This window comes from Ctenopharyngodon idella, chromosome 3 (genome assembly GCF_019924925.1).
Source record: "Ctenopharyngodon idella isolate HZGC_01 chromosome 3, HZGC01, whole genome shotgun sequence".
NCBI classification, from domain to species: Eukaryota; Metazoa; Chordata; class Actinopteri; order Cypriniformes; family Xenocyprididae; genus Ctenopharyngodon; species Ctenopharyngodon idella.
The window spans coordinates 989,386-1,001,430 of record NC_067222.1 but is presented as its reverse complement, the minus strand read 5'-3'; the positions used below and the strand labels follow the sequence as shown (position 1 = coordinate 1,001,430).

General features: G+C 35.9%; 3 protein-coding genes across 11 annotated transcripts in view; all 3 read left to right on the top strand.

Annotated features, from left to right (window-relative positions):
• The window catches only part of LOC127509463 (gastrula zinc finger protein XlCGF8.2DB-like), a 50,981-nt gene that overhangs the window by 9,031 nt on the left and 29,905 nt on the right, over positions 1-12,045 (top strand). Inside the window, exons 1-2 of one of the 6 annotated variants that reach the window (XM_051888234.1) lie at positions 463-548; positions 672-785. The exons of 1 other annotated variant lie outside the window; for it this stretch is intronic. In XM_051888234.1, coding sequence (XP_051744194.1) covers positions 707-785 — 79 coding nt within the window. In that variant the 5' untranslated portion in view covers positions 463-548; positions 672-706. Of the gene's footprint in view, positions 1-462; positions 549-671; positions 786-11,337; positions 11,349-12,045 lie in introns of those variants that run through there. 4 more of the 6 variants (XM_051888227.1, XM_051888232.1, XM_051888225.1 and 1 more) reach the window with 4 other exon arrangements.
• The window catches only part of LOC127509469 (gastrula zinc finger protein XlCGF8.2DB-like), a 50,627-nt gene that overhangs the window by 30,097 nt on the left and 8,485 nt on the right, over positions 1-12,045 (top strand). The window contains exons 1-2 of one of the 4 annotated variants that reach the window (XM_051888251.1): positions 532-612; positions 11,413-11,598. The exons of 2 other annotated variants lie outside the window; for them this stretch is intronic. In XM_051888251.1, coding sequence (XP_051744211.1) covers positions 11,520-11,598 — 79 coding nt within the window. In that variant the 5' untranslated portion in view covers positions 532-612; positions 11,413-11,519. Of the gene's footprint in view, positions 1-531; positions 613-4,732; positions 4,744-11,412; positions 11,599-12,045 lie in introns of those variants that run through there. One more of the 4 variants, XM_051888254.1, reaches the window with a different exon arrangement.
• The window catches only part of LOC127509468 (gastrula zinc finger protein XlCGF8.2DB-like), a 71,945-nt gene that overhangs the window by 54,900 nt on the left and 5,000 nt on the right, over positions 1-12,045 (top strand). The gene's annotated exons all lie outside the window — the stretch shown is intronic.

The window sequence follows — 12,045 nt, the reverse complement described above, 5'->3', positions numbered from 1 at the left end:
AGACAATGAACAGAAAAAAACTGAAGGGCTTAAATACGCAGGCAAAGGAACTAGATAAAACAGGTGTGCTCTAATTAGTAACACACTTAGAAATCATGACCTCTAATGATGGCGGAACATAAGAACAAAGACAAGCAAACTACGTCCATGAAGAAAATGAAAGAGAAACAAAGCCGAGACATCTGTGTTGAAACTGTGGTTCAAATAAAAATTCTGATCCAATTCTGATCCATTTTTAAAACATTTCAGAAGAATTCTAATTCCTTCCAAGATCACAGTTGGAGATAAAAGAGAACCTGAGCATTTGTATAAAATATAAGTAGTGTAGAATATTTGTATTGATATTTGTATCTTTTTTTTTTTTTTTAAAGAAACGGTTCCCCCACCCCACCCCACCCCACCCCATCCCAAATTATTTTCCCGCCTATCGACGCTTCACACTCCAGTCCAGTGGGTGGCGGTAAGACACATGCGTGTGTTTGCCAACCACCATTAAACCTCAGAGGAAGAAGATTAGTTTTCAGCATGATCTCTGGTGTTGTGTTGTGGTACTGACTTAATATAAACTGTTAGAAGTGTACTTTTAGTATAAAAAGATACATTTTGAATCAGGTCAATAAATCATCCTCATAGACGTGACTAAGTTTTGAAGCAAGCAGGAATATCTGGAGGAGTATCAACTGAACTGAGATCTGCTGCTGTGAAGATGGTGTTTGTTAAAGAGGAGAGTGAGGAGGACATGAGTGAACCAGAACCCTGGAGAATAAAACACGAGGAACAAGGAGGTTGTCTATTATCCATTCATCTTTAATGACTGTTGTGCTACATTAAGTCTTAAATTCTTTAATGTAAAAACAATGCATTAATTAACATTAAAATGTCTTAAATCCACGTTTCAAAAGTCTTAAAAATACAACTGAACATACGATTTAAATTTTATTTTTTTCCCTCGTTGCTTTTTTGGAATCGTGGCGATATTTACAAATGTCGAGAGAGCATTATTGTAGCGCGAGACCTCGTGGATTTCCTTTGCTCGCACATAAAACTGGACGCGCGCTCTCCACTGTATGCAGTTCTCTCTCATGAAATAATTCTCCTTTCACTCAGATATTGCGTGTGCGTTCAAACTGTGTCCTGTGCACTCGTGAATCTGTCCGTGTTCTTGAACTTCTTTTTGCTTCTGGAACTTTGTCAAAAGTTATTAACCAGTCAGAATAGACGACTGACCGATGAAAATGCCTGAATCTTATTGGCTGAGAGCACCTGGAATTCTTTCGACAATCATATTAATCTTAAATGTCTTTACAGTTTAATATTTAATAATTTGAATCAAATGTATGAGAAATTACTCAGATTGGGGGGCTTGGATGATTTGTACATAAATAACCTAGTCAACTGCATACTGGTCAAACCCCACTGAACAATGTATCTAAACAAACAAACAAAAAACTTGTACTTGTGTTGAAATATATATTTATAAAAAAAAAAAAAACCTTCTGATTTAAGACAGAAGATCAGGGATCAGATCAGGGTCAGATCATCATTCCCTAAGTAAAATCTTTAGACTAAATATACCACTATTGTGAATTTCACATATTAATCATAATATTATAACATTATATTCAATGGATTTAATGCATTTTAAGATAATGTAGTGACCTGTAACTGTCACATTCAGTTATAGAGGAAAGTGGCATTAAATGTAGGCAATATGAAGTGGGTTTTCGTGGGAAAAAAAAAAAAAAAAAAAATCCTAACTAAAATCTGAACCGAAAACAAATGCCGGATGAACAAACAAACAAACAATACATGGCCAAGCAGCGATTCTAGCAGAGCATTTATTGTCATATCTTGTGCATCACATCTACTGCTGCATTTGATGTTGATTTGATTGGAAACATAATTATCTATTATTGTCTTTGTTTCAGTTGAAAATTTATTACAATGATTTTTAATTCAGTTGAGTTATTTGATATTAGGGATGTGCGCAACGACTAATTTCATAACCGTTTAAACGGAAATTTTGCAATCGACTAGTCTAACCCCACCCCCCAAACAGCTTATTATAAACAGATTTCCTATTACTTACAGTTTGTATAAATTTTTATTTCAGTATTAACATTTATTTCAACCAATGAATGGTTTTAGTTAACTATAATAACCCTGCAGCACGCAGCATCTCATTTAATTACGTCAACACAACAAATAATGTGATAGGCTACTGGTCACAGAACACGCAAATAACATGCAAATTTTACAGTCATAACGTGTGAATTTATACAAAAGAGCTCAAAAGAATATCACTGGAATGAAGGTTTATGACTGGGCAAGCGCTTTAGGACCAGCGTTAATATTAGAAAAGCTTTCCAGCGCTGGAGAGAGCTAAGCAGGAAGGCCTGAAAACAGATGCGGAGGCTGCTTTGATTCCGCTTCACGTGAGTAAAACTGGGTTTGAGTGTCATTGATTGTCTGGAGCTGCTGTGCTGTTGGCGACTAACAACAAAGTCTTGTTTGAATTTACTCTTGTGGACTGTACATTCATTTTTTTGTGCTTCCTTGTCGTTCGTTCACCATCTGCGCTTTATTTTTCGTTAATCATTATTTTGTTGCGCGTCAGCTGTGATAAACAGACATCCACTAGCATTGCGTGTGTAACAGCGTTAGTGAGAGTTGTGCAGGTAAACCACTGCACACTGACGACCGCTAGAAAATGCAGCGTTTAGCGTCATTGTTAGTGCACTCACCTGCCAGCAGCGATTGGGCCGGGGTTCGAGACCGACTCGGAGCAGGGTGATTAGGATTGGAGGGTGAGTTTGAGGCGGAGCATTGAAGAGAGGGGTGGGTTTGTTTGGGTTGATTTCAAATATCAACAATGTCCAACCGCGCTTTTGAAAAATGGCTTACCCCGCCTTAAATAAGAAGAAGAAAATAATAATCCAATGGGGGTATGACATGTTGATAAATAATAAACAATAGAAAGAAAACAGGTTGGAGCAAATGACTTCTCTGGAGAACTATGTTCCACCAGAGGAAGTTCTGTTGGGCAGATCAGCACAAACATTTATACTCTCCACCCATGCATTATCTAAATAATTGTGACATCACATTCTGACATTATACTGCCACCACCAGGTAAAGAAGAAAAAGACTTATTTACTTACTTATTTATTTACATAAGACTTATTTGATCGTTACCTTGTGTATTTATTTATTTAGACAATAGACTGCAAATGCGTTTACAGGGTAATACAATATTTTATTAGCATCTTATCAGCCTTCTCTAAAAACACGCATGACATGGTGTGATGTAATGTTTAATAAACTTCAAAATTTTAGAGATAACATCCTCGGATTTGAAATGAAGCATGAGCAGAATTGTGGCTACAACAACGCAAATTTGTGACAATAGCGATATCACAGGGCTCCAGACTAACTTTTACTAGGAGCACTGTAGCCCCTTACTGAAAATTTTAGGAGCACAAGGAGAAAATTTAGGGGCACACCTTAAGTCGACCTGCACTGCAGTTATTCACATTTCCCCCCATTTTGACTGTATTACTGACAAATGCCTTGGTAATAAATAACTTACAGAAATCACAATGTGCAGTTTTATTTTAATTTTGCAAGGCTCCAGATTAACATGTGAGTGCAGCATTATCATTCATAATGTCTAAATGATATTCATTTTATGCATTTCATAATATTAAAGAATTCAAAAGCAAAACGATTGAAAAAATATATTAGGGAGTGGAAATGCAGCCACCTACTGGTTACAATGGTAATTTAACATCTTTTTTTTATCTTTAAATAAGTGTGAGTTTTCCTACATGTTGAAACTATTACTTTTATAAATGGGGGTAATTTATGATGGATGAACAAATAATGTTTTGGTAATCACGTTAAAAATAACATTTAAATATGATAATATTAGAGCTTTGAAGTGCTGGAAAAAGATGTGTAAAGTACTTTACTACTGTGTAAAGCATTTTATTATTCCTGCCAAATTTCCATGGTTAAATCCATGGCAAATGTTGTCAATTTGTGGACTGAAAGCCCTTTATAACTTGTTCATTCATGACACAATGTTTCTCCTGGTTTTACACATCAGGGCTGTTTGATCTTATATCTACGGTTAATAATGGAGAACTGCACCAAATTTGAATGCTTCTCATCTCACAGCAATGTTATTAATTCTGTGGTGAATTCAAATGCTTTCTTTACTGGATCTCACAGCGCTGTGTTGTAACAGTGTCGCGTGATCGAGATCGGCTTGTGAGTAGCCCGCGGCTCGTGCAGCTGCACTGACACTGGTCCAAACCGATAAACGGTCCGTGAAGCACAAATGAGTAGTGCAGTTTCGTTCCGCTTTATTTATGTTTGCCATTTGATATTGGGTAACGTTATGGTGGTTGCGCGAGTGCTAGCAAATTTAGATCGCACCGGCAGGAAAAATGGTCACAAAATGCGAGCATTTAGTCGCAGTCTGGAGCCCTGTGTCATTACAAAGTTGACATCGCCAACTACTGGCCTGGCATGAATAATAGTGGGGGTTTTTTTTCGTTTGCGGGTCTGTTTGAACTGGGATCGTTTTGACAATGTTGTCATCTGTACTTGAAACTTTTCAGTAAGGAAAAGGAAAAACTTTCCGTTTTTAGTACATTGTTGTCCAAACAAACCCTAATTTCCTTTTATTCTCCAATTGATTTTCATCATTTTAATGTTTTCTTTTTAGGCCTGGTGAAAGTGAAAGAGGAAAGAGAAGATCTGAGTGAAGTGAAGGAGAAATATCAGCTTCAGAAAGCACATGATGTCACCGCTGAAGAAAAACCATTGAGTTGCTCCAAAACTGAAAACAGTTGCTCACAAAGCAGCATTCAAATAACAGAAGTCACAAGACCTTTCACCTGCTCTCAGTGTGGAAAGACTTTTAAACAAAAAAGAAGCCTTAAGAGTCACATGATAATTCACACAGGAAAAAAGCCTTATACCTGCTCCCAGTGTGGAAAGACTTTTACACAAAAAGGACACCTTAATAAACATGTACTAATTCACACTTTAGAAAAGCCTTTCAGCTGCTCTCAGTGTGGAAACACTTTCACACGTAAAGAAAGCCTTAAGAATCACATGTTAATTCATGCTGGAAATAAGCCTTTCACCTGCTCTCACTGTGGAAACACTTTCACACGTAAACAAAGCCTTAAGAATCACATGTTAATTCATGCTGGAAATAAGCTTTTCATCTGCTCTCACTGTGGAAAGAGTTTTACACAGAAAGGACACCTTGACAATCACTTGTTAATTCATACTGGAAAAAAGCCTTTCACCTGCTCTCAGTGTGGAAAGAGTTTTACACAGAAAGCACACCTTAAGTATCATTTGTTAATTCACACTTCAGAAAAGCCTTTTACCTGCTCTCAGTGTGGAAAATCTTTCAGACATAAAGGAAGCCTGAAGAATCACATGTTAATTCATACTTGAAAAAGGCCTTTTACCTGCTCTCAATGTGGAAAGACATGAGAATTCACACTGAAGAGATGCCTTACATACGTCATCTGTTATGGAATTACGTTTGTTCCAATAAAAATGAACGTAACTTTTCAAAAAAAACGAATAAAAATATAAATTGAAACTATAAATAAAATGCCTTTGAAACTTAAAAAAATAAATCGCTGACAAAATATTTGACTTTGTTTTTAATACACTGCATGTTTTGATAACTGTTTCTCCTCTTTCTTTCACTGATCTGTATTTACAAATGTGTTTCCAGAGTTTTCATTTATGCTTCTGAAGTTTTCGTTTACGATCCCAGAGTTTTCGTTCGTCTTTCTGGCACAAATCTCTCACGGGGGCGGGGCCAGCAGTGGTGTGTTCTCATTGGCTACTGAGTTTTTGATTGACGGCTTCTTCTTGTCCTGGAAGTGAAGACGTCAATGTTGTGTTTACAATTACATGTGTGGAGGTGAGTGTCTGTAAGCGGCTTCTTAATTCATTTTAGTGATATAAAGATAGGAGTTTTTATTATTTTATCTGTATGTATCTGCTGCTACTATGGTGAGATGACTTCTTAGGACTAGCACAGACGAATGATATAATCATCATTATCATCAATCATCGTTGTTATCTGGATACTCGCGGCAAGTCAGTATTTTTTACGTTTACAAAATCAATAGAAGTACTTACTTTTGCTTTTTCAGGTGGAGAGGTATTTTAGAGCCCATATTATACAGCAGTGTTGTCTTGATTTAACCCAATCATTACAGGATCTTGTTATGTACTGTACATGCAATTACAGCCTTGGATTAGATCATATTTAAAGGGGAAAAAGTAGTCTTTAATAATAATAAATATAAAGTACTGTGCAAAAGTCTTAAGACACCATTAGATGTTGTTTTAGCAATGGTATAGTGACCATATAATTATTTCTCAGTCTCTTTATTAGAATATAACCAGGAAATACATTAAATTTGTAAGCGGTATTGAAAAACTGTATTAATAAAGTGGCAAGTGTTTAGTGACCTCTTCTTACACTTGAGCAATAGCGAGAATCTGGCTCTCTTAAACCTAAATGGAATGGAAAATGACTGGAAGGTCAAGAAAACTTTCAAAATCTGATCAGAAGTTTCTCCTTTGAAAAAACTGTAAGAAGTCTAGGAGGTCACACTAAATACTGATTTTTGCTTAAAGAAGCCATTTTGTTCTGATTTTTTTTTTTTTTTTCATTTTGTGTACATATTTCCTGTATTTTCTGTTTGTGTTGTAATAAAGACCAAAAAATAAACATGGATGGTCATTAAAACATTGCTAAAACAACAAAGCTAAGACTTTTGCACAGTACTGTATGTCCAAATGCAAAACCTAATACATTAAAGTAATTATGACTGAAATTATATATAATTTGTTTGAAATAAATATTTTAAAGGTGCCGTAGAACGTGTTTTCAAAAGATGTAATATAAGTCTCAGGTGTCCCCTGAATGTGTCTGTGAAGTTTCAGCTCAAAATACCCGATAGATTTTTTTTTTATTCATTTTTTTAACTGCCTATTTTGGGGCATCATTAAATATGCGTCGATTCAGGCTGCGGCCCCTTTAAATTCTCGTGCTCCCCGCCCCCGGAGCTCCCGCTTGCCTCAAACAGCATAAACAAAGTTCACACATCTAATATAACCCTCAAAATGGATCTTTACAAAGTGTTCGTCGTGCAGCATGTCTAATCGCGCAAGTACAGTGTTTATTTGGATGATTACATTTGATTCTGAATGAGTTTGATGGTGCTCCGTGGCTAAAGCTAACTTTACACACTGTTGGAGAGATTTATAAAGAATGAAGTTGTGTTTATGAATTATACAGACTGCAAGTGTTTCAAAAATGAAAATTACGGCAGTCTTGTCTCCGTGAATACAGTAAGAAACGATGGTAACTTTAACCACATTTAACAGTACATTAGCAACATGCTAACGAAACATTTAGAAAGACAATTTACAAATATCACTAAAAATATCATGATATCATGGATCATGTCAGTTATTATTGCTCCATCTGCCATTTTTCGCTATTGTCTTTGCTTGCTTACCTAGTCTGATGATTCAGCTGTGCACATCCAGACGTCCTGCCCTTGTCTAATGCCTTGAACATGGGCTGGCATATGCAAATATTGGGATCATACATATTAATGATCCCGACTGGTACGTAACAGTCTGTTATGTTGAGATTCGCCTGTTCTTCGGAGGTCTTTTAAACAAATGAGATTTACATAAGAAGGAGCAAACAATGGTGTTTGAGACTCACTGTATGTCATTTCCATGTACTGAACTCTTGTTATTCAACTATGCCGAGGTAAATTCAATTTTTGATTCTAGGGCACCTTTAAGTCTGCATAATTTGTTATGTGGGAATTCAAAGTACTTTGTATTGTTAGATTATAATACATCTCCTTTCTCATTTTCCAGGGAGTGGAGCAACTTTTCCATTAACAAAATTCTGATGCTGACCCAGAGGATGGAGTGGTAGCACCAGAGATCCACTGTCCCCATCAGACAAGAATCTTATTTTGTTCAGACACATCACCTTTGACAGACTGGGATCTTGATCTTCAGACACCTGATATTATGCAATTATTTTAATTTCTTTGGAGCTCTAGATTAAAACAGACACAGTTCACAAACACACAAGAGGTTGTACTTTGTTCTTATTAGTCCATACTGATCTTGGATTAGCATACCAACAACATATGAATGTTAAGGTGATAGAAGAAGAACAGTTATGATTTTTATCCATTCATTTACATGACAGTGGTGTTTTGGGGGCCTAAAAATGCTAACTTTTGAAAATGGGTTTCAAATTGAACGTTTTTGAAAATGATACTGTTATCTTCTCCAAGTAAACTACAATAATTCAAATTTGTAAAGACAGTGATATTGTGTGTATTATTTGTTCAGTATAGCTGCGTAGTGATTCTTTACAAAGTGACATCGCCAACTACTGGCCTGGCATGAACAATACAGTGTTTTTAGTTTTTTCCACAGATGCGTGTGAACGGATGGTTTTGATAATGTTGTCGTCTATATGTACATTGTTGTGGTGTAATCGTACCCTTATACTTTGCGCACCTTTTTAAAAAAAGGTTTTAGATAGTAGCTAATGTTAGCTAGAGAGATCAACCTTGATATAGTGATCACAGGCAATCAAATGTATCCATTCAGAAGAGCAGTAACGAAGCACAATTAACATATTAACGTTTCTCGCATTTTTATGTTTCAACAGATGTTGAGAGCAACCCAGAGAGCTCAATTCCTAATTGGCTCAAGAGGACCAAAGAAATATTAAAAACTTGATTATGTTGATGTCAATGTGCTTTTTGGTATTTCTGAAACCTGTAGCTGTAATTTAATTTTTTTTTTGCCAAAACTTTTGTCAACTGCATAAAAAATAAAAATATTTTCCTCATATTTTGATGGTTTAAGCAAAATTGTAGGGTCTCATATATATATATATATATATATATATATATATATATATATATATATAAAATATAAATCCTTCGCACATCAATTTTGGTCAGTGTTTGCTGTGGTAACCTCTCCAGCTCTCCTAAATAATTTTGGAGCTAAGACCTAGTCTTGACACTTAGGAGCCGTTATGAATCACACTTATTCTTAAGTTTAGGAATAAGAGTAAAATTACGTCATTCTTAGAATTTTGACATACTTAAGTCTAAAATTTTACTCTGAGCGGCTTTATACATATGGCCCCTGATTTGAATTTCTTATTAAATTAAGCAAATTCATTTGTTTTAGCAAAAACAAAGAGTAAGTACAATTGTACGATTTGCACAATAACTAAATTCATATGGATTTCTGATCAGAACTGATGAGTTGATTCTCAGACAACATCCAAAAACATTCTTTCATCATGTGAGCCTTCACATGCAAAATGATCCGTTCAATTATGAAGAGATGTCAAACGCACGTATACTCCATAAATATCTACCTATGTCCACCAAGAATAACAGGGTAATAAGGGGCCGTTTACACAACATCATTTTCAACTAAAAACTGATACATTTTTAATGCGTTTTGGCCGTTCATTTACACGATAGCAGCGTTTTGGTGGCCTGAAAATGCAAACCTTTGATAACAGGTTTCAAAGTGCAAGTTTTTGAAAATGGTCTCCATGTAAACAACAAAAATGTGAATCTGTTAAAACGATCATGCACATGCGCATTATATGTTCAGTCTATAGGGTTTCATCGCTATCTAATGGCCTGCCAGCAGAATACAGCGTTTTTAGTCATTTTCATGGATTCGGATCGTTTTGACAATGGTGTCATCTGTACTCGGAAAACTAAAAGGAAAACTTACTTCTCCGTTTTAAGCATATTGTTGTCGTGTAAACGTACCCTAAAAGTAACACTGAATCAGTGTTGGAGTTAATGAGATAATTCAGTGATTGAGTGATGATTGAGCATTAGCGATGATACCTGATAAGAACAAGCAGAATCACTGAAGCAAAGAGAAACAACAAGAACAGAAAAAGGAGAAGAGAAAAACAGAAACAATATAACTCGTTGATCGCTGCAGAGGATCACTCATTAGCTCATTTGCCATTTTCACTCTATTTTATAGTTCTTTTTGTGTTTTGCTATTGTATATATTACAAAATGATAATGAATTTTAAAATAAATGTTAGCAATTTTATTGCACTGAAGTATGAAGTATAGCAAGAATAGGAAAAGTCAAAAAGTCTCTTGCCATTTAGATGAAAGGAATTTCATAAAAAATAGCTAAGCCTAGATTTTACTGTGGAAGGGAAACCGACTTGGTTTACCCGCATCATATTATAGAAACAGCATTGATGACAAAGAACTACACAGATGCAGATATCATAACAATCTATAAATAAATGCACACACGTTGTCCTCTGCTTTTAATGCTAGCGCTGCTACAGACTGAAGAACATGCTGAATAACACACAGAGTAAAATACGAGGAGGAGCCGAAGCATGTCGCCGGTTTCATACGAGTTTTAAGGGGGACTGAGGTGATCATGAATCAAAGGGTTCACCCAAAAATGAAAATTCTGTCATTAATTACTCACTCTCATGTCGTTTTACACCCGTAAGACCTTCGTTCATCTTCAGAACACAAATTAAGATATTTTTGATAAAATCCGATGGCTCAGTGAGGCCTCCATTGACAGCAAGATAATTAATACTTTTAGATGCCCAGAAAGCTACTAAAAACATATTTGAACAGTTCATGTGACAGTGGTTCATCCTTAATGTTATGAAGCGATGAGAATGAACAGAAAAAAACTGAAGGGCTTAAATACGCAGGCAAAGGAACTAGATAAAACAGGTGTGCCCTAATTAGTAACATACTTAGTAATCATGACATCTAATGATGGTGGGGACATAGGAACAAAGACAAGCAAACTACGTCCATGAAGAAAACGAAAGAGAAACAAAGCCGGAGACATCTGTGTTGAAACTGTGGTTCAAATAAAAATTCTGATCCAATTCTGATCCATTTTTAAAACATTTCAGAAGAATTCTAATTCCTTCCAAGATCACAGTTGGAGATAAAAGAGAACCTGAGCATTTGTATAAAATATAAGTAGCCTATAGAATATTTGTATTTAATATTATTATTATTATTATTTTTTTTTTTAAAAAGAAACGGGTTCCCCACCCCATCCCATCCCATCCCATCCCAATTATTTTCCCGCCTATCGACGCTTTACACTCCAGTCCAGTGGGTGGCGGTAAGACACATGCGTGTGTTTGCCAACCACCATTAAACCTCAGAGGAAGAACATTAGTTTTTCAGCTTGATGTCTGGTGTTGTGTTGTGGTACTGACTTAATACAAACTGTTAGAAGTGTACTTTTAGTATAGAAAGATACATTTTGCATCAGGTCAATAAATACCTGTAATATTCCCATCCTCATAGACGTGAGTAAGTTTGTAGCAAGCAGGAATATCTGGAGGAGTATCAACTGAACTGAGATCTGCTGCTGTGAAGATGATGTTTGTTAAAGAGGAGAGTGAGGAGGACATGAGTGAACCAGAACCCTGGAGAATAAAACACGAGGAACAAGGAGGTTGGTGTCTATTCTTCATTCATATTTAATAACTATTGTGCTACGTACGTCTTAAATTCTTTAATGTAAAAACAAGGCGTAAAGTAGGCTAACATTAAAATGTCTTAAATCCACGTTTCAAAGGTCTTAAAAATACAACTGAACATACGATTTAAATTTTATTTTTCCCTCGTTGCTTTTTGGAATCGTGGCGTTATTTACAAATGTCGAGAGAGCATTATTGTAGCGCGAGAGCTCGCGGATTTCCTTTGCTCGCCCACAAAACTGGACGCGCGCTCTCCACTGTATGCAGTTCTCTCTCATGAACTGCTTCTCCTCTCACTCAGATATTACGTGTGCGCTCAAACTGTGTCCTGTGCACTCGTGAATCTTTCCATGTTCTTGCACAAGAAATTAATTATTTTTGCTTTTGGATTAAACGTTGTCAAAAGTTATTAACCAGTCAGA